The sequence below is a fragment of the Triticum aestivum genome, chromosome 7B (genome assembly GCF_018294505.1).
Source record: "Triticum aestivum cultivar Chinese Spring chromosome 7B, IWGSC CS RefSeq v2.1, whole genome shotgun sequence".
Classification (NCBI taxonomy): Eukaryota; Viridiplantae; Streptophyta; class Magnoliopsida; order Poales; family Poaceae; genus Triticum; species Triticum aestivum.
Window position 1 is genome coordinate 218,607,674 of NC_057813.1, and position 22,873 is coordinate 218,630,546.

General features: G+C 43.6%; 1 protein-coding gene across 1 annotated transcript; it reads right to left on the reverse strand.

The window, feature by feature from the left end:
* Positions 1-13,746: 13,746 nt before the first annotated feature.
* LOC123162011 (E3 ubiquitin-protein ligase RNF4) lies at positions 13,747-15,853 on the reverse strand. Its single transcript, XM_044579817.1, has 4 exons — positions 15,333-15,853; positions 15,187-15,256; positions 14,733-14,842; positions 13,747-14,260 (listed from the first exon to the last, which is right to left on the reverse strand). The coding sequence occupies exons 1-4, from the start codon at positions 15,504-15,506 to the stop codon at positions 14,015-14,017; spliced, it is 600 nt and encodes a 199-aa protein (XP_044435752.1). The 5' UTR covers positions 15,507-15,853; the 3' UTR covers positions 13,747-14,014.
* Positions 15,854-22,873: the final 7,020 nt, after the last annotated feature.

The following is a 22,873-nucleotide window of genomic DNA, read 5'->3' on the forward strand; positions in this document are numbered from 1 at the left end:
CCGCGTTCCCCAACACTATTCTGGTTGTTGTTGATTATGTTACTAAGTGGGTAGAAGCTATTCCAACTAGTAGTTTTGATCATAACACTTCCATTAAAATGCTTAAAGAAGTTATTTTCCCGAGTTTTGGAGTCCCTATATATTTAATGACTGATGGTGGTTCACACTTTATTCATGGTGCTTTCTGAAAAATGCTTTCTAAATATGATGTTAACCATACAATTGCATCACCCTATCATCCTCAATATAGTGGCCAAGTTGAACTTAGCAATAGAGAAATAAAATTAATATTATAAAAAATTGTTAATAGGTCCTGAAAGAATTGGTCTAAGAAATTGGATGATGCACTTTTCGCCTACAGAACAACATATAAAATCCTATTGGTATGTCTCCTTATAAAATGGTTTATGGAAAAGCTTGTCATTTTCCTCTTGAGTTAGAACATAAAGCATATTGGGCAATTAAAGAACTTAACTATGATTTCAAACTTGCAGATGAGAAGAGGTTATTTGATATTAGCTCATTAGATGAATGGAGAAGCCAAGCTTATGAAAATGCTAAATTATTTAAAGAAAAGGTTAAAGATGGCATGAAAAAAGAATCCAAAAGCGGGAATTCAAAGTTGGAGAATATGTTCTTTTGTAGAACTCTCATTTCAGATTCTTTGTAGGAAAACTTCTCTCTAAAAGGGAAGGACCATACATTATCGAGGAGGTTTACCGCTGTAGAGTTGTTAAGATTAATAATGCCGAAGGTACTAACCCGAAGGTGGTCAATGGGCAAAGAATTAAACACTATATCTCAAGTACGCCTATTAATGTTGGAAGTAATATTATTCAAATCATGACACCAGAGGAACACATAAAAGAAACCTTTCGGAACACTACACAATACTGAAAAAAAGAGGAGGTACGTGATACGGTATGTAAACGGACTCCGAAAAATCCGCAAAAATATTTTCTGTCAGTTTTGGAATATTACAAAAATTAGGAAAATAAGAAACAACCAGGAAGGCAACCGAGGAGGGCACAAGACAACAGGGCGCGCCTGGCTTGCCTGGCGCGCCCAGGTGGGTTGTGCCCACCTCGGGTACCTTCCCGACTTCGTTTTCCTCTCGTTTTCTTGTTTCCCAAGATAAAAAATCTTTATCCCTGAACATATTGGCCCCCATATTGCGGTGAAATCCTCTGTTCTTCTTTCGTGTTGTTTTTCTAGCAGATCTGGAAATATGTTGTCTCAAGATTCGGAGGAAGAGTGCCCTGTTTCTCACCAGCCTCTAGACCCAAATATCTTCAAGGATACTTTTCCCTTTGTGTGGTTCATAGATCAGGAGGATGAAGATGAACCTATCCCTCCTTGTTTCCCGATGGAAAGCAAGGAAGAATTATGCAAAAATATACTAAAGCTCGAGCTGGAGAACGAGGATCTAAGGGAAAGCAACTTCATCCTTTGACGCAAGCTTGAAAAATATACTACCTCGCCACCATCGTCATCTTCCCCACCAAAGGAGACTTGAATTCATGGTATGGGCACTCCCCTTGGCTTGTGCCAAGCTTGGGGAGGTGCCCTGGTATGGTATCACCACCACTATCTTTGCCTATCTATTTTAGTTTGATCTTTAGTTATCCTATGGTTCAGGTCAATAAAAGTTTAGCTTGACCCTTTCTTTTCGAGTGCTTGCTTAGTGATCTATCTATCTATGTAATCGTTTGTGAGATATATAACAAAGAGTAGTTTGAGTTTTCTTCTTTACCTTTTTGTTTCAATAAAAAAAGAAAGGAAAATAAATGAAAAAGATCATATGCTAATCTTATGGTAAGTAATGACATCACATAAGGAGAAGTATAAGTGGTAAAATTTATTAGAGATTGACAAACATAGCATTGGTCAATGATGCAATTCATGAAAGAATTAATAAGGGAAGAGAAGATTCACATGCAAATACACTATCTTGGACACCTTTTATGATTGTGAGCCCCCATTAAATATTAACTATCAAAATTATTGACGTTGGACAAGGAAGACAATGTAATGATTTATGTTTGTTTATATTCACATAGAAGTTATATTGTCATAGATCCTTCAACATGTGGTGCTTGCTCAGTATCTTTGCTAGCCAAAAACTCCACACAAAGTAGACATACTACTTGTGCATCCAAAAACCCTTAACCCAAAATCTTATTTTGTGAGTCCACCATACCTACCTATGGATTGAGTGAGATCCTTCAAATAAGTTGTCATCGGTGCAATAAGGCAATAAAAATTGATTCTAAATGTGTTGGACCATTTAGTGTAAGCGAAAATTGAGAGTTGTACGAACTTGTGATGGAAAAATAATAGAAGTGACAGACTATGTAATAAAGGTTGCCATCATAAGGGGCAATATAATGTGACGTTATTTTGCATTAAGGGATTTAGCATACAAACAAATAAGCGCATGACAACCTCTGCTCCCCTCTGTGAAGGGCCTATCATTTACTTTTATGCAAGAGTCAAAGTATTCTTCCCTATTCCTTTTATTTTTCTCCTTTTGCAAGCTTCACGTGGTGAGGAAAGATCTAGGCACATATATCCAGTTGGATATGAGTGAGCATGAGTTATTATTGTTGACATCACCCCTGAGGTGAATACGTTGGGAGATGAAACTTTAAGCCCCTATCTTTCTATGTGTCCGGTTGAAACTTTTTGTTCATGGGTATGCTATGAGTGTTAGAAATTATAGAAGGTTAAATGATGGTTGAGTATGTGTACTTGCCAAAAGGCTCTGACACGTGACCCTTCCTGAAAATATGATGAATTATAGTTGCAAAGTTGAAAGAGAGCATAGTTTGTTGGTTTTCAATAAGGTTTATGCATTATACTTCAATGTTGTGATGAATTGTTACTTGTTCATGCGAAGTTATATGACGAAGTTGTGTGATAAAGTTTTATGTTAAAGTTCTTTGTTGTTATAATAATAAACATTATGCTTCTATGTCTGTATTTTGTTTTTATCGACACCTCTCTCTCTCTCTCTAAGCATGTGGGCATGTTTTTCAATTTTGGTTTTTCGCTTGAGGACAAGCGAGGTCTAAGCTTGGGGGAGTTGATACATCCATTTTGCATCATATTTTCCTACTGTTATTTATAATGTTTTTATGCATAATAATGCTTTTTGGAGTAATTCTAATGCCTTTTCTCTCATAATATGCAAGGTTTACACAAAGAGGGAGAATGCCGGTAGCTAGAATTCTGGACCTGAAAAAGCTATGTCAGAGTTACCTATTTTGCACATCTCCAAATGAGTTGAAAATTTAAGGAGAATTGTTTTTGGAATATATAAGAAATACTAGAGCAAATAACTATGGAGGGGGCCACCCTGGTGCTCATCTTCTGTATATAGGTCATTTTTGACCTAGAAAAAATCACGGGGGCTTTCAGGACGAAGCGCCGCCATTTCGAGGCGGAACTTGGGCAGGAGCACTTTTGCCGTCAGGAGGAGCGATTCCGCCGGGGGAACTTCCCTCCCGGAGGGGGAAATCATCGTCATCGTCATCACCAACAACCCTCTCATCTTTGGGAGGGCAATCTCCATCAACATCTTCAGCGCCATCTCCTCTCAAACCCTAGTTCATGTCTTGTGTTCAATCTTCTTATCGGAACCTCAGATTGGTACATGTGGGTGACTAGTAGTGTTGATTACATCTTGTAGTTGATTACTATATGGTTTATGGTGGAAGATTATATGTTCAGATCCATTATGCTATTTAATATCCCTCTGATCTTGAGCATGATTATCATTTGTGAGTAGTTACTTTTGTTCTCGAGGTCACGGGAGAAGTCATGTTGCAAGTAATCATGTGAACTTTATATGTGTTCGATATTTTGATGATATGTATGTTGTGATTCCCTTAGTGCTGTCATGTGAACGTCGACTATGGCTCTTCACCATATTTGGGCCTAAGGGAGTGCATTGTGGAGTAGTTATTAGATGATGGGTTGCTAGAGTGACAGAATCTTAAACCCTAGTTTATGTGCTACTTCGTAAGGGACCGATTTGGATCCAAAAGTTTAATGTTGTGGTTAGATTTTATCTTAATACTTTTCTTGTAGTTGCGGATGCTTGCGAGGGGGTTAATCATAAGTAGGAGGTCTGTTCAAGTAAGAACAACACCTAAGCACCGATCCACCCACATATCAAATTATCAAAGTAGCGAACATGATGAAAGTGATATGGTGAAATTCTCGTGTACCCTCAAGAACGCTTTGCTTATCATAAGAGACCATTTTGGCATGTCCTTTGCCGCAAAAGGATTGGGCTACCTTGCTGCACTTTGTTTACCATTACTGTTAATTGCTCGTTACAAATTATCTTGCCATCAAACTACTTGTTACCGACTATTGAGTTAGAACATAAAGCATATTGGACAATCAAAAGAACTTAACTATGATTTCAAACTTGCCAGTGAAAAGAGGTTATTTGATATTAGTTCTCTGGGTGAATGGAGGACACAAGCTTATGAAAATGCTAAGTTATTTAAGTAAAAGGTTAAAAGATGGCACAATAGAAGAATCCAAAAACGGGAATTGAAAATAGGAGATCAAGGTTTATTGTACAACTCTCATTTAAGATTCTTTGTAGGAAAGCTTCTCTCTAAATGGGAAGGACCTTATATCGTTGAGGAAATTTATCGTTCCGAAGCTATCAAGATAAACAATGCCGAAGGCACTAATCCGAAGGTGGTTAATGGGCAAAGAATTAAACATTATATCTCAGGTACACCCATTAATGTTGAAACCAATATTATCCAAACTATGACACCAAAAGAACACATAAGGGAAACCGACCGGAACGCTCCAGAACCCTGAAAAGGGGGTAGGTACGTGGTACGGTAAGTAAACCGACTACAAAATTTCCAAAAAGTACTTTCTATCCGTTTTGAAATATATAAAAAATTAGCAAAAATAATAAACAGTCCGAAAACTGCACGAGGGAGCGACAAGCCCGAGGGGCGCGCCCTACCCCCCTGGGCATGCCTCCCAGGCTTGTGGCCCCCTCGTGGACTTTCCTGACTCCGTTTTTCTTTCATGTTACTTGTCCTGCACGAAAAAAATCATTATATATACTTCCTGGTGTTTTGACCACCGTATCGCGAGATTCTCTTTGGTTCTTATTTCGTGCTATTTTCTGCCAGATTCCAAAGCCAGGCATCATGTCTTTTTCCTCCTCCAATGATGTGGGAGACTATGCTTGGTTGATGCAGATGGAACTCGGGAGGGAGGAAGTCGAGGAAGTCACCATGGAAGAAGATAAAGGAGATTCACTTGAGGTCCACCCTCCGGCTTCGGAGAGGGGCACTCTAGTTGGCATCACCACTACCCCAAATCCTCATCAGGCAATGGGGACTACAAGCAACCACGAAGTCCAAGAGGTACAAGCAGGACTACCTCCTAGGAGGCCCTTACACAGGTTGCATCGGAACAATTTTCATAATTTGGTTCGTAATTATGGAGTCGAGGATACTCCTTATATGCACATACCATCCAATTGGGACACATCGCACCCAAGAGAGAGTGATGCAGGAACAAGCTCTTGGTGGCCGGAAAATAAGCATACTATGGCCGAGGTTCAGAAGAATACTGAGATGATACGTCATGTGCTCTGGGAGATTCAGAGTTTGAGGGATATCCTCATGGGCAAGCCAGAGGACAAGCCTACTACTTCATCACCACCATCACCAAAGAAGGAGACGTGAGTACACGAGTATGGGCACTCCCCTTGGCTTGTGCCAAGATTGGGGGAGGTGCCCCGGTATCGTATCACCACCACTTTTATCATCAGTATATATCTTAGTTCGATCCTTAGTTATTTCGTGATTTAGAAGAATGAAGTTTTAGTATGATATATTTTTGAGTGCTTGATTAGTGATCTATCTATCTATATATCTATGTAATCATGTGCGAGATACATAATAAAGAGTAGTTTGAGTTTTGCTTTGCTTTCTTGTTTCAATCTTAGCAATGAAAAAAAGAATAAAAAGATCATATGCTACTCCCATGGGGAGTAATGACTTCACATAAAATAAGTATAGTTGATAAAATTTGTTGGAAGTTGACAAGCATAGCATTGGTCATTGGTGCAATCCATGAAAAAGTAATAAAGGAAGAGAGGTCTCATATATAAATATACTATCTTGGACATCTTTTATGATTGTGAACCCCCATCAAATATTCTATATCAATTAGTTGATGTTGGACAAGGAAGACAACAAAATGAGTTATGGTTGTTTACATTCACATAGAAGTTATATTGTTATGGATCTTCTAATATGTGGTGCTTGCCTAGGATCTTTTGCTAGCCAAAAATTCGCACTAAGTAGAGATACTACTTGTGCATACAAAACCCTTAAACTCGGTTTCATGTCATGAGGGTCCACTATATCTACCTATGGATTGAATAATATCCTTCAAGTAAGTTTTCATCAATGCAAAAGCAATAAAAATTGCTCATAAATATGCATGATCTTTTATTGTAAGGGAAAGTAAGCTTTTTACAATCTTGTGATGGCAAAGAAATAAAAGCAACACATTGCATAATAAAGGTTGCTATCACAAGGGGCAATATAAAGTGAGGTTCCTTTACATTAAGAGTTTGCACATCCAAAAACAGAAAGCGCATGACAACCTCTGCTTCTCTCTACGAAGGGCCTATCTTTTACTTTCATGTATTTACTTTTATGCAAGAGTCAATAGTGTTCATCTCTATTCCTCTCTATGTACTCTTTTAGTGGCAAGCATCATGTGGTAGATAGATCCAGATATATATATATATATATATATATATATATATATATATATATATACAAATGAATGTAGGTGATCATGAATTATTATTGTTGACATTACCCTTGAGGTAAATAAGTTGGGAGGCAGAACTATAAGCCCCTATCTTTCTATGTGTTTGACCGAAACTTTGGCTCTATAAATATGCTTTGAATGTCAGCAATCATAGAAGACTAAATGATGGTTGAGTATGTGAACTTTCTAAACAAAGCTCTTACATAGACTCCTTATGAAAATATGATTGACTGTGATTGCTTCAGTGACTGCGATCATAGTTTGTTAGTTTTCAATAAAGTTTATGTTTCATACTTTACCTTGTGAATGAATTGTTACTCTAGCATGAGAAGTTTTATGATGATATATTGTTGTTATGATAATGACCATGATGCTTCCACGTCCGTATTTATTTTTATCGACACCTCTCTCTCTAAACATGTGGTCATGATTATCGATATCGGCTTTTGCTTGAGGACAAGCAAGGTCCAAGCTTGGGCGAGTTGATACGTCCATTTTGCATCATGTTTTCATATTGATATTTATTGCATTATAGGTTGTTATTTCACTTTATAATACAATTCTTATGCCTTTTCTCTCTTATTTTGCAAGCACGTGATGAGGTCGATTGCCGGCAACTACAATTCTGGGGGGCAACTGAAAGGGCTATATCGGAGGCACCTTTTCTACACAACTCCAAATGAGCTGAAAATTGATGGAAAATTATTTTGGAATATATAAAAATTATTGGCGAAAGAATTACCAGAGGGGGACCCACCAGGCAGCCACAAGCCTGGGGGGCGCCCTACCCCCTGGGTGCCCCCTGAGTTTGTGGGGCCTCTGGCAGGCCTCCGGAGCCCATCTTCTGCTAAATGGTGCCATTTGACCTAGAAAAAATCAGAAGAAAGGTTTTGGGAGGAAGCGCCGTCGTCTCAAGGCGGAGCCTGTGTAGGAGCACTTTTGCTCTCTAGCGAAGTGATTCCGCCAAGGAAACTTCCCTCCGGGAGAGGGAAATCGAAGTCATCGTCATCACCAATTATCCTCTCATCGTGGTAGGACCAATCTTCATCAACATCTCCAACAACACCATCTCATCTCAAACGCTAGTTCATCTCTCGTATTCAATCTTTGTCTCAAAATGGTACCTGTGGGATGCTAGTAGTGTTGATTACATCTTGTAGTTGATGCTAGTTGGTTTATTTGGTGGAATATTATATGTTCAGATCCATGATGATATTCAATAAATATGATTGTGAGTAGTTACTTTTGTTCTTGAGGACATGGGAGAAGTCTTGTCATAAGTAATCATGTGAATTTGGTATTCGTTCGATATTTTAATGATATGTATGTTGTTGCTTCCTTTAGTGGTGTCATGTGAACATCGACTACATGACAATTCACCATCCTTGGGCCTAAGGGAAGGCATTGTGGATTAGTTATTAGATGATGGGTTGCTAGAGTGATAGAAGGTTAAACCCTAGTTTATGTGATATTCCGTAAGGGGCTGATTTGGATCTATATGTTTTATGCTATAGTTAGATTTATCTTAATTCTTCTTTCATAGTTGCGGATGCTTGTGAGAGGGGGTAATCATAAGTGGGAGGCTTGTTCAAGTAAGAACAACACACAAGCACCGGTCCACCCACATATCAAAATATCAAAGTAGCGAACATGAATCAAACAAACATGAGGAAAGTGACTAGATGAAATTCCTGTGTGTCCTCAAGAATGCTTTGTTTATTATAAGAGACCGTTCTAACCTATTCTTTGCTACAAAAAGGATTGGGCTACCTTGTTGCACCTTTTTTACAATTGTTACTTGTTGCTCGTTACAAATTACCTTGCTATCAAACTACTTGTTTCCGATAATTTCGGTGCTTGCAGAAAATACCTTGCTGAAAACCGCTTGTCATTTCCTTCTACTCCTTGTTGGGTTCGACACTCTTATCAAAAGGACTACGATTGATCCCCTATACTTGTGGGTCATCAATAATCCATGGTTGAAAATCCCAATCGTCTTTGACTGACGAGACCACTCGACCAACAACTGTCATGGCGGCACAATGGCGTTGGTGCTCGATCCCATAGTTGACGTCTTTCACCAGACCCTAGTTTTATGGACGACGACAAGAACCTCAACCTCATATATGTAGATACTGTCAGGATTATGCATATCAACCCAGCAAGAATCAAACCCAATAATACCACCTTCAAGGGTATCATACCAGGAGTTGAATCACAATGCTCAGGAAGGGTGGCCCTGGATGTAGTCTTCGGAACATCCAAAAAAAATTGAACGAAGATTTAACCTTCGGCATCGCCCCTTGCAGGAGCGGTTATGCACACTCCTTGGGAGAACAACCTTTGCTCATTTTCACGTCGTCCCACACTATGCTTATTTAAAGCAAAACATGACAGGACCGTATGACACCATAACAGTAAATGGCAACACGGAGCGCTCGCTTCGAAGAGAAGAACATATTGTGGACTTTGTGGCCTAAGTTCATGATGTTGAGATGGTGTCAAAGTTAAGAGTTGGATCAGGTGTCCTTGACCCTCCAAAAGACCTAAAGTCAACTCATGCTGCATCTGATGACGACTTCGGCATACGTCAGGTACATCATGAGGACATAATGGACACTACCTCGGGAGCTGCCAATGGCGACCCTAAATAGGGATACACGCTCCATCTCTCCAAGTACATGACCGAGGACTATGTTCCTCGGATTCATAATTTTGCACTAAAGATTCCATGGGGGCCACTAGAGCACATACACAGCGGAGAAGGCATGTCGGATAAACTGAGTCGATGTCAAAATCCTTGAAAGACGAGCATCTAGCTCGGAACTCACAGCCCAGACAGGATATCAAATCATTGATCTGGAATCGGTTTAGCACCCCCGATGTTTATATAAGCCTAGGTGTTTAGACTATAGAGGTAGATTCATTCACACATACGATCTTAAGGTAGATCAACCTATACTCTCTACCCCATCCACAATCGACACAATACGATCAGGACGTAGGGTTCTACCTCTTCGAGAGCGCCCGAACCTGGGTTCTATGGTGTTTCTTCATCCTGCTACCATCTAGCCAAAATCACCAGCTCGGGACCCCCTACCCAAGATCTACGGGATTTAGCTCTGTCTCTAAGCAAGTTCTTGAGGCTAAACAATTGCTTCACGCTAAATTGTCTCTGATGGAGTTGCGCCCTCTGTGTTTTCTTTCTTTTTCTTTTTCAAAGCTTTGGGAGCCTTCGAGGATTTTGTAGTGCCTCTCGTCTGCTTCTGTCCTTTGCCTTATCATGCATGATCTGGGGGAGGGGATCTTTGATTTCTTTGTTACTCTCTATGCGTTCACTAGAACCAGATACCATGACATCATATGAAGTGATTTAAGATACAAAGGAAAATAGACAGTGTCATGAGTACGCACAACTAAATTTTTCGAACAGGAAGGGAGGTGCTGGTTATGCCCCTACAAGATCAACTGAAAGAGAAAAATGCAGAGATAGATGCGTTGAAGGGGAAAATATCATAATGTTGTGTTTGTTTTTGTTGTATCTGTGGTAGGTTTAGTGGTAGGGAAAATGCTACTGCATTAAGGTTGTTGTATGCAATGTAGTACTAGTCAGTGGTTTAGACTAATTTTTTTTCATCTTTTAGCAAGTTAAGTGGATTGTATGCAATGATGTGATCTGGAAGTTGTATGCAATGTTTCAACTGGAGTTAAGCGGAAGTTCTATGCAATGATGTGTATTGCCTTCTTTCTGTTCTGGCCATCAATTGATCTGAATTTAGCAAGATCATGCATTGTCGACATGTGCAGTTGTCACCATTTGGTTATTCCCATGCCCAGAGGCTTGAGATTTAGATGCAGAGGCGGATGCACCTTGAGTTGGATTCAAAACCTAAGAAAAAGCTACTTCATTTCCTGGCATTTCATCTACATCATGATCAACAACTACCGGTCTTGTATTTCTTGTTCTCTGCTTGAGTGGGTTGCTAATTATCTGTGTGATCACACCACTTTCATCAGGAATGAGCGCATCAGTGTCAAATTCTGCAGGTTCGACAACAGTTATCACAACATCTGGTTCATCGTCACTCTGTTCCATGATTTCAATCTCAAAGTCACTCCCACTGCTACTGTCATTATTATCTTCCTCTCCATGGTACTCCACATACACATCATCAACTCCTCCAACACAAATATGATCAACCGTCTTCACACACCCACAATCATCATTAATGAACACCAAGCCATTGATAAGCTCTTTCCCAGGAAGCAGAAAATAGAACTTCATCAATTTCTTCAATTGAATATGATCTTTCAGATAACATTTCACTTCATGTAGACAATCTATTCCTCTCAATCTCTGACATTGCTTCTTCTTCCCCGACACGGTCTACTTTTGGACCAATGCGGACGAACTCCCCTCCGATATGAAACCGAACGTTCAAAATCTCACTAGGGTCCATGATTTCATTGAAATAAACATACAACGCGATCAAACTAAAGCATATGAAGCTTTTCCTCTTCACAAAAAATCTAGCCTTTTGTGTCGCTCAAATCATCCCCAAATTTGCCACTCAAAACCCTAACCCTAATGTCGTAATTATTCTAAACTATGAATAACATGGGAGGAGGGAGTCTCGGACATTACCTTCTTCTTAGACGCATCATCACAATCGTGGCAGCCCTGCCGATCAAACGCCGGTCGCCATTGCTGTCGCGGGAGAAGATGGAAGGCGGGGGCATGGAGAGAACGAAGGGAAATGATGGGCTGAACTGGGCCCGCCACTCTTATCGATGCAGCCCATCCAGGCTATCCCTTTGCCACGTCGACAATCCGCGTCTGGGAAACGACATCAAGGTTTGATTTAGACTGGGATTTATTAGTTCATGGTGCAAACGACATGGATTTGGACTTCAGGGTTTGATTCGCCGAACGGTCTCCGCCGTGAGCAAACCGTTGAAAGGATCGGCACGAGATGGATCGATTCAACCCGTGCGCGTGAGAGCGCGACGCGGGATCAAGAGTCTCACGTGCACACGCGGCGCCGCGGCATGGGCAGTAGGCGGAGTACGCACCACTGTGCACACAGGGAGACCACTGTTCACGAGGAAGCTGACCGGTGCCGGTGCGTGCACCCGTGGTGGATCATTGCCAAGGCCTCCTTGGCCTACACGGAATTACTATGCATGCCTTGTCGATGTTCGGAGAGAAACGAGAGGCCGTCAGGGCGGACAACGCGCTCTGGCTGGCTGGTCTTGGATCGTGCTAGTAGCAGGAAGATTTCCAGCACAGGCTACGCGGCTAAATAATTCCATGCGTTTAGGGGAGACAGCAGGTCAGATAAGATTCAGAGCCGGACGCGCACAAAGTAAAACCACACGGGATGTTTGTCGCCTCGCCAGTCTCCTCGCGGCCGGGTTAATTAATCACATTCGTACGCTGCGCCACACTAGGTCGAGTTTAGACTAAACCAAGATTTGCCTAGGACTTCTCGGTAGCTCTGGCATGCCAAGATTGGCCCGTCATAGATTTGCCTAGTAAATATTTTCTTCAGTGTCGTCGTACTATGATATGATAACGCGTCGTCAGACTCGTCGTTTTCCGGATTTGCGTCCAGGTCCTCCAGTTATTTCTCTCTCTCCGAACAGAGGTCAAAGAGCTTGTCTTCTTGCCCGTAAACAAGAACACTTGTGCCCTGAAATGCTGCCAACCATCAGCACTCAGCCATTACTATGGTCTAGACTCTAGAGCGCACAAAAGCGCAACAGCGAGGACAACATTGAAGCTTCTTCTTCTTTCAAAAATCGCTATAAGAAAATGACGCGTTCGACATTGTTGGATGTTGCTGCGCTCCATGTCCACGCCTACCATACTTCCGGCATCACGCCGAGAGCAAATGAAGGTAATCCACGCCATACTTTGGCGCGCGCACGAGGAATCGACTGATCTCACGCACAAACCTGAAGCATCCGGTGACGACTGATGACAGAGGCGGTACGTCGTCAACCGGCAGCAGGTGGCCCCCGGGCCAGGCTCACATGACCGAGGCCCACAATACAGTGGGTAGCCCGGCCCGGGGGGTGGGCCTGACCGCCTGAGTACATGATGCATGGAAGGTTCTTGAGTGAGGCGCCATGATTCCCATGGACGAACCTTGAGGGTTCAGGCTCATGCGGTCATGATGATCGAAATCTCGATCTGGTTCCATTCAACACATGGGCGGGTGTCCAAATCAAGGCAGGTCCAATCGAAGCCCATTTCGGCATCTGCTCCGGGCACGGGGCGCTCTCGTGGACTTGATGATCCTTGCTTGGGGTAAAACAAAGAGGAATACTGTCATGTGATGGAGTATTATGCTATTCCCCGCCCTTCCCCCCGGATAGCGATACCGAAAGAAAAAGAAGACCTAAAGGATTAAGTAAGGAGGAATAATAAATAAAGTAAAAGAAAGACAGGCTAGTGGAGCTTCTCTGAAAGATGTTTCGTCAAAAGAAGCAATCCTTGCCAGTGCGAGAGCGATGGCATGTTCGTCAAGTTTCTCGAATAGACATGTTCGTCAAGTTAGCGCTGCAGCCCGAGTCGATAAGATCAGATCAAATCACATCACCAGTTCGGGCGAATCTGATCGGCCAATGAAGGGTAAGGGTTCAGTCATTTTCTTAGGGTCAGAACCTCCCATCACTTCAGAGAATTGGGTTAGCCAGCTGTTGCGACATCGACAAAGGGACAAGTCCAAAATTCCTCTTCGTTTTTCAGGAGATCTACCGTTTGATCCGAAACCTGCATGCTGACTGTTTATGTGCATGGAATGGAGAAAGGACACTGATGCGTCATTGTCTCCCAAGAAAACTATGCCAGGCATAGAAAATGCCAAACCTACTATTGCACCAGACTTCAGAACGGCATGCAAATTCAAGAACCATGATCTCAAGTCAAGATCATCAGGCAGTATCTTTTAGAAGAAAACTAAGGTGGTACCCAAGGTGGTGCATCGATCGATGCACACAACCGACAAGAGCATCACTCTATCTATAGTCACCGACCTGTTCCAGAACACAGGTCACACGCTATGAAGTTCATGCAATACTTGCAAAAGGCAGCGGCTCTAACTTCTTGAGTGCGCACCATCCTAAGCTGTTTGCCGCCAAGATAGTCTGAAAAAAATAGAGGACTTTAAGCTCAGACTTGATCAGCAGTTGCAGGGAGGTAAACTCGGCGGTGGCTCTTCGGCCCTAGCCTCTTCCTACAAGTAGGGCATTTCTTCTGGGCCTTGATGGCCGCCTTGATGCACTTCTCACAGAAGACATGGCCACAGCTCGTCGCGGACGGCAGCTCCATCTTGTTCAGGCACACTGGGCAAGTGAACGTCGGTTCCTTTGGAGCAGCATTGGCACTTAGTCTACTGACTCGGACCGTGCTGTTTCGCTGTGAATGTTAGAAAGGGTGAGCCTAAGACATAGCCCACGCACAGCACAAAAGAATCACAATTCAACCAGAAATAAGGATGTGGTGTTTCAAAACAAAATTGAAGGTACATCTTCAAAATTATCAATTGAGAGTATGTAGCATTAGTAGTGCAGTCTTCACAAGATGTTGGATATGGATCAAAGTTTCAGGTCACTGGTTCCGTTTCTGCTCAACAAATAAATGGAAAGACATATGTACACTCTAGTGCATTGCAGAATGCCCACCTGAATATTCTGAAAAAAAGAGAGACAGGGAGCAAAGCACGGCACAGATGTAGCATAATTATAGATGTTCCACTCTACCGGTTTGCTTAAGTTTAGTGGATAAAGATAGATGCCATATACCTTGAGAAAATAATGCATAGGCTAATTATTGTAATCTGTAAAGCATAAAAACTTTAATTCACAAAACAAAAGAAGAAAATTAAAACCTGATTGCTGGATCTTTCTTCCCTGTCCGGAGAAAGGGATATAACAGGTGGGACCTTCCGCCTTTTGTTCCCACTGAGACGGTTAAATGTTGTTCTTGCATCACCACAACCTTTAGTCGCAAGGAAAACATGGAATCAGATGCCACCGAAACAAACGTCTTTATCAGTCTAATATTTATGACGTCTTATTTATGCCTCCATTAGACTGAAGTTTGTTGTAACAATAAACTACAGAGTACTCTTGGAACGAAAGCAAAACAGAGCATGTGAAATAAAAATCTTAAGTTCAGTTTCACACTTATCCCAAAGATAGAAGTATGCGCCAATCGAAACATGAACATAAAAGGTAGAAGTAAATTGAACCAAGTACTCAATATTCTGCGGTAACTACAAACATTGATTTGCAATTTAGCACTCGCAGTATTAAACTACTCGAGATCAGCAGTAAACTCACCTTCGTGATCATCATCCGCCTCCAGATCCACAACATCCACACGGCGCCTTATCTTAGCTCTCGACCTCCCCTATTAAAACGAAACATCATCTCGATGTCAAAATAAATCATGCTGATTGAAACAAGGGGGCAGAGAGCAAACGCACCTCGTCGCCTAGCGCTTCGACGTCAATGGGCGAGGCCCGTGTGCCCGCGGTGATCGAGGCCTCGTGCTGGCCGCCGCCGCCACCGGCGATGGGGGATCCATCCAAGTCCACGACGGCTTCACCGGTAGTGACGGAACCATCCTGTGCTCGCCTCCAAGCGCCAACCGTACCCATCCCCTTTCGAAGCTGCTTACCAAATACCAATCGTAAACCCTAATCCGTAGATGCGGATCTTGGTTTGCAGCGAGGTGGTCAGATGGGCCGATGCGTGGAGGGACAGTATCTATGGGCGGGAGGATCGGGTTGGTCCGTGATTCCTGCTTGAAATCGGAGTGCGGCGGGCGGCCTGCGTAGATGGGGTTGCCGCCGCGCCTTCGCGGAGCACCGCGCGACCTTTGTCGACTAATTAAGTTTCGCGTCCGAATTCGAGTAGTCGGATCGAGCGGGGGGACGGTTGCCATCTTCGTTCGGAACCGCGCGTTGTTTATTCCGTTTCCCGCTTCCTTGTTCTGCTCGGCGGAGATTTTGGCCTGGGACCGCACGTCGGTGGGCTGAGATGGCGCAGTGAATCAAGCAAAATTAGGGCATATGTACAATGGTTTGATCTTAGAAATACCATAAATGATGAGTAGATGAGAAAGAAATCATAAGAAAAGGCTTGTCTTTTTTATTTAAAAGAAAACATGAGATGATCTCTTAGCACAATATGTCTCACCATATTTTTAAGAAATAGCTAGTTATTTAAGATAAGGCTAAAAGATGATTAATTGTAGACATGTTTTTTGCAACTCTAAATTACATGCAAGACTTAAGGTAAGACTATCTTATTAACCATTGTACATGCCCTTGGCCAACCCTAAAGCACGACCCAAACGACGTCTGTTTCATCTGTTTTTTGTCCGGTTGAGGCAGAAAACGGACACGGTCGTTCGCTTGTGGTCATCGGTTGTCGGTGCGCCCAACGGACCGATCGCACCGCAAACTGTCAGTTTTTATGGACGTGAATTTAAACCCCAAAAACCCAAATAAACATTGGAAATAACTTAAAAATGTTAATATAAACATTAAAACATCCACTTTACCCAAGTTCAGCACATTAATATAAACAAAACAGTAAAAACACTTAAAAGAAACTAGATTAGGGTCGTCGTCGCTGCCGCCTACTCGTCGTCGTCCTCGGTGAGGTCGACGTATGGAGGTGGCTGGCAGAGGTGGGATGGCGGCCTCAACCAGACTGAAGGCGCTTGCACGACCTCTCGCACGGCGAGGATGATGACCACTGGCCGGCGTCCACCTCGGGCGTGCATGACACGGTCTCCGTCCACGTCCAGGACTGCCCGACCAATGTTGGGTTCCATCCCGTCGACTCCTCCTTCGGTGCCTCTGGTCGTACCTCCTCCATGGCCTCCTCGTTGACGTAAGCGTCAAGCTCAGGGAAGGCGACGTCGCCGGTCGCTGACATGGCCATCAACTCCTCGAGGCCCTGCCATTGGCTCTCGTTGTGGGTGTGGAGGGAGTCCTCCATCACCTGCCTCATGAGGTCCTCCTCCTCCTCGACCGTCATTGGCTCGGGTGGTGGCAGGGACGGAGACGACAACGACGTAGGAGTGAGGCCGCGAACCAGCCTGCGCCCGCGCGGCTGGGGCGGGCTGGGAGCGCTCGCGGCGGTCAGAGCGTGCCTACTGCGGGCTCGGTGGACGTCCTGCAAAGAACGACTGCCACCAGATGCCGTGCTCATCGCAGAGCCATGTATCCTAGAGTGTCGAGTCGATGGCGAACCCCCAGCCGTCGATGAGGTCCTGTGGCAAGCGGGCGCGACGATGGTTGATCTCCTCCCGACGGGCGCGGCCGCTCACCGGGACCGACGGGATGGGCACCCGATCCGCGGAGAAGTGCGAGTTGTTGGGGGAGGTGCACGTCACTCCACGGCAGCGGTGTGCCCATCTCCCAGTACCTTTGGCAGACCTCGGCCTTAACGTACGGCCGCTGGCGGGGCAAGGCATCATCCGACGTGATGTGGAACGTGTTTGGTGGAGGCAGAGGTGGAGGTGGATGCGGAGTAGTGGAGCAGCGACGACGGCTGGACGATGACCCGGCCTCATGGTACTGCCTCGTCTTGCGGCTGAGAACCATCGGCCCACCATTGTCGTCAGCAGGGAGGTGGAGGAGCGGCAGGCTAGGGTTTGGTTGTTGGGCTACGAGGAGTCACACGTTGCCGGAGTGGGGCAGTGGAAGTGTGGACTCCCACCGATCCACGGCTTCCACATTAAAAAGGACGACGTCCGTTCGGCGGGGGTGACTGCTAGGTGGGACCGCCCGCGCGTGCGTGGTAAATGTGGGCGGTGGGTCGTAGGTGGGTGGCAGCCAAGCGGGCCCGCGGCAGACGCGTGGGATTCCGTTCGTCATCAGTGTGGATGCGAAACGGGTGCAGGTTTGCGAAGGAAATGGCACGGTCTAGATGCCAAATGGACAGATTATGCGGATGCAGTCGCGCTGGGCCGTGCGGCCTGTCCGTTTGGGCCTAAACGGATAGAAACGTACAAGATGGGGTCGTGCGTTGGAGTTGGCCTTACTAACCTTTCAGCCTTGCCTTATTTTGCATCGTCTCTTGGATATTCTATGAAGAAATATTCAAAAGGCGCAAAATGTGTGCCATAGCTTTATGAGCGTTGCTACACGAACAACAAATTTAGGGCTGACGCCTGCACGATCCTACTTGGCAGCATCAACAACTAGCGTGCATGTAGAAAGCGTTGTTGGTAGGACATACCGTTCGCGGATCGCAGGCTGATACTCTCCCGTCGTATCTATAAATTTTTAATATTTCATGCTAATATTCTACAACTTTCACATACTTTTGGTAACAGTTTATATGATATATTGGACTAGCATATTGATCCAGTGCCCAGTGTCAGCTCTTGTTTGTTGTATGTTTTTTGTTTCGCAGAATACCCTATCAAACGAAGTCCAAACGCGATAAAAATTTACGGAGATTTTTTTGGAATATATATGATTTTTGAGAAAAAGAATCAACACGAGACGATGCCCGACTGGCCCACAAGCCCTAGGGGCACGCCTGGCAGGCTTGTGGCGCCCTTGTAAGGCAGTCAGGGCCCTTCTTCTGCCGCAAGAAAGATAATATCCAGAAGAAAATCCCCTCAAAATTTCAGCCAAATCGGAGTTATGGATCTCCAGGAATTTAAGAAACGTTTTTCGGCGAGAAAACAGAAACGCGAAATAGAAGGGAACAGAGAGAGAGAGAGAGAGATTCAATCTCGGAGGGGCTCCTGCCCTCCGGGAGCCATGGAAACCATGGAACATAGGGAAAACCCTCTTACCATCTAGGGGAGGGGGCAAGAAAGAAGAAGGAGAGGGCTCTCTCCCCCTCTCTTGGTGGCGCCAGAACACCGTCGGGGCAACTACTGTGGCGGCGATCCACACCAACAACTTCGCCACAGTCATCACCAACTCTCTCCCCCTCTATGCAGCGATGTAACACCTCTTCTCCCCGCTGTAATCTCTACTTTAACATGGTGTTTAATGCTACATTATTATCCAATGATGTGTTGTCGTCCCATGATGTTTGAGTAGATTCTTTTTGTCCTATGGGTTAATTGATGATTGTGATTGGTTTGAGTTGTATGTTTTATTTTGGTGTTGTCTTATGGTGCCCTCTGTGACGCGCAAGTGTGTGGGATTACCATTGCATGGTGTTGCAATATGTTCATAATTCGCTTATAGTGGGTTGCGTGAGTGACAGAAACACATATCCAAGTAAGGGGGTTGTTGCGTATGGGAGTAAAGGACTTGTTACTTAATGTTATGGTTGGATTTTACCTTAATGATCTTTAGTAGTTGCAGATGCTTGCTAGAGTTCCAATCGTAAGTGCATGTGATCCAAGCACAGAAAGTATGTTAGCTCATGCCTCTCCCTCATATAAAATTGCAATAATGATTAACGGTCTAGTTATTGATTGCATAGGGACAAATCCTTCTCATGTGTTACAAAAAGCTTCCTACTAAACAACTAACTTTTATTATCATGCAAAGTGCTCCTAGTTTTATTCTTGCAAAGGAATTCTAGCATTACACCTACAAAGCTCTTATAGTTTCATACTTGTCTAGGTAAAGCGGATGTTAAGTGTGTGTAGAGTTGTATCAGTGGCAATTGATCCGCTATACTTGTGGGTTATCAAGACCTTTTTCTGGTGCCCTTGCCGGGGAGTAATAGCTGTTGGGGAACGTAGTAATTTCAAAAAAATTCCTACGCACACGCAAAATCATGGTGATGCATAGCAACGAGAGGGGAGAGTGTTGTCCACGTACCCTCGTAGACCGTAAGCGGAAGCGTTATGACAACGCGGTTGATGTAGTCGTACGTCTTCACGATCCGACCGATCCAAGTACCGGACGTACGGCACCTCCGAGTTCAGCACACGTTCAGCTCGATGACGATCCCCGGACTCCGATCCAGCAAAGTGTCGGAGATGAGTTCCGTCAGCACGACGGCGTGGTGACGATGATGATGTTCTACTGACGCAGGGCTTCGCCTAAGCACCGCAACGATATGATCGAGGTGGAATATGGTGGAGGGGGGCACCGCACACGGCTAAGGAATGATCATGAAGATCAACTTGTGTGTCATGGGGTGTCCCCCTGCCCCCGTATATAAAGGAGCAAGGGGGAGGAGGCCGACCCTAGGAGGGGACGCGCCAAGTGTGGAGTCCTACTAGGACTCCCTAGTCCTAGTAGGATTCCACCTCCCTTGTTGGAGTAGGAGAAGGGGAAAGAGGGGGAGAGGAAGAAGGAAAGGGGGGCTGCGCCCCTTATCCAATTCGGACCAGAGGGAGGGCGCAGGCCTCCTTCCTTTTGGCCTCTCTCCTCTATTCCCGTATGGCCCAATAAGGCCCATATATTCCCCGGCGAATTCCCGTAACTCTCCGGTACTCCGAAAAATACCCGAATCACTCGAAACCTTTCCGAACTCCGAATATAGTCGTCCAATATATCAATCTTTACGTCTCGAACATTTCGAGACTCCTCGTCATGTCCCCGATCTCATCCGGGACTCCGAACTCCTTCGGTACATCAAAACTCATAAACTCATAATATAACTGTCATCGAAACCTTAAGCGTGCGGACCCTACGGGTTCGAGAACTATGTAGACATGACCTAGAACTATTCTCGGTCAATAACAAATAACGGAACCTGGATGCCCATATTGGCTCCTACATATTCTACGAAGATCTTTATCGGTCAAACTGCATAACAACATACGTTGTTCCCTTTGTCATCGGTATGTTACTTGCCCGAGATTCGATCGTCGGTATCCAATACCTAGTTCAATCTCGTTACCGGCAAGTCTCTTTACTCGTTAAGTAATGCATCATTCCGTAACTAACTCATTAGTCACATTGCTTGCAAGGCTTATAGTGATGTGCATTACTGAGAGGGCCTAGAGATACCTCTCCGACAATCGGAGTGACAAAACCTAATCTCGAAATACGCCAACCCAACATGTACCTTTGGAGACACCTGTAGTACTCCTTTATAATCACCCAGTTACGTTGTGACGTTTGGTAGCACCCAAAGTGTTCCTCCGGTAAACGGGAGTTGCATAATCTCATAGTTACAGGAACATGTATAAGTCATGAAGAAAGCAATAGCAACATACTAAGCGATCAAGTGCTAGGCTAACGGAATGGGTCATGTCAATCACATCATTCTCCTAATGATGTGATCCCATTAATCAAATGACAACACATGTCTATGGTTAGGAAACATAACCATCTTTGATTAATGAGCTAGTCAAGTAGAGGCATACTAGTGACGTTATGTTTGTCTATGTATTCACACATGTATCATGTTTCCGGTTAATACAATTCTAGCATGAATAATAAACATTTATCATGAAATAAGGAAATAAATAATAACTTTATTATTGCCTCTAGGGCATATTTCCTTCAGTCTCCCACTTGCACTAGAGTCAATAATCTAGTTCACATCGCCATGTGATTTAACACCAATGTTCATATCTGTATATGATTAACACCCATAGTTCACATCGTCATGTGACCAACACCCAAAAGGTTTACTAGAGTCAATAATCTAGTTCACATCGCTATGTGATTAACACCCAAAGAGTACTGAGGTGTGATCATGTTTTGCTCGTGAGAGAAGCTTAGTCAACGGGTCTGTCACATTCAGAGCCGTATGTCTTTTGCAAATATTCTATGTCTACAATGCTCTGCACGGAGCTACTCTAGCTAATTGCTCCCACTTTCAATATGTATCCAGATTGAGACTTTAGAGTCATCTGGATCGGTGTAAAAGCTTGCATCATTGTAACTTTTTACGACGAGCTCTTTTATCACCTCCATAATCGAGAAACATCTCCTTAGTCCTCACTAAGGATATTCTTGACCGCTGTCCAGTGATCTACTCTTAGATCAAAATTGTATTCCTTTATCAAACTCAGAGCAAGGTATACAATAGGTCTGGTTCACAGCATAGCATACTTTATAGAACCTATGACTGAGGCATAGGTAATGACTTTTCATTCTCTTTCTATTTTCTGTTGTGGTCGGGATTTGAGTCTTACTCAATTTCATACCTTTGCAACACAGGCAAGAACTCTTTCTTTGACTATTCCATTTTGAACTACTTCAAAATCTTGTCAAGGTATGTACTCATTGAAAATCTTATCAAGCATCTTGATCTATCTCAATAGATCTTGATGCTCAATATGTAAGTAGCTTTACTGAAGTCTTTCTTTTAAAGAACTTCTTTCAAACACTCCTTTATGCTTTGCAGAATAATTCTACATTATTTCCGATCAACAATATGTCATTCACATATACTTATCAGAAAGGCTGTAGTGCTCCCACTCACTTTCTTGTAAATACAGGCCTTTCCAAAAGTCTGTATAAAACCATATGCTTTGATCCACTCATCAAAGCGTATATTCCAACTCCGAGATGCTTGCACCAGTCCATTGATGGATTGCTGGAGCTTGCACACTTTGTTAGCATCTTCAGGATTGACAAAACCTTCTGATTGCATCATATACAACTCTTCTTTAATAAATCCATTAAGGAATGCAGTTTTGACATCCATTTGCCAGATTTCATAAAATGTGGCAATTGCTAACATGATTCGGACAGACTTAAGCATCGATACGAGTGAGAAAATCTCATCGTATTCAACCCCTTGAACTTGTTGAAAACCTTTTGCAACAAGTCAAGCTTAGTGGATAGTAACACTACTATCAGTGTCTGTCTTCCTCTTGAAGATCCATTTATTTAACATGGCTTGTTGATCATCGAGCAAGTCAATCAAAGTCCATACTTTGTTCTCATACATGGATCATATCTCAGATTTTATGGCCTCAAGCCATTTTGCGGAATCTGGGCTCATCATCGCTTCCTCATAGTTCGTAGGTTCATCATGGTCTAGTAACATGACTTCCAGAACAGTATTACCGTACTACTTTGGTGCGGACTGTACTTTGGAAGACCTATGAGGTTTTGTAGTAACTTGA

Coding starts and splice junctions, on each gene's coding strand:
- LOC123162011 (XM_044579817.1), bottom strand. CDS start 15,506: ATGGGTACGGTTGGCGCTTGGAGGCGAGCACAGGATGGTTCCGTCACT. Junction 15,257..15,332: donor TCGAAGCGCTAGGCGACGAG/GTGCGTTTGCTC, acceptor TCGTTTTAATAG/GGGAGGTCGAGAGCTAAGAT. Junction 14,843..15,186: donor GGCGGATGATGATCACGAAG/GTGAGTTTACTG, acceptor TTGCGACTAAAG/GTTGTGGTGATGCAAGAACA.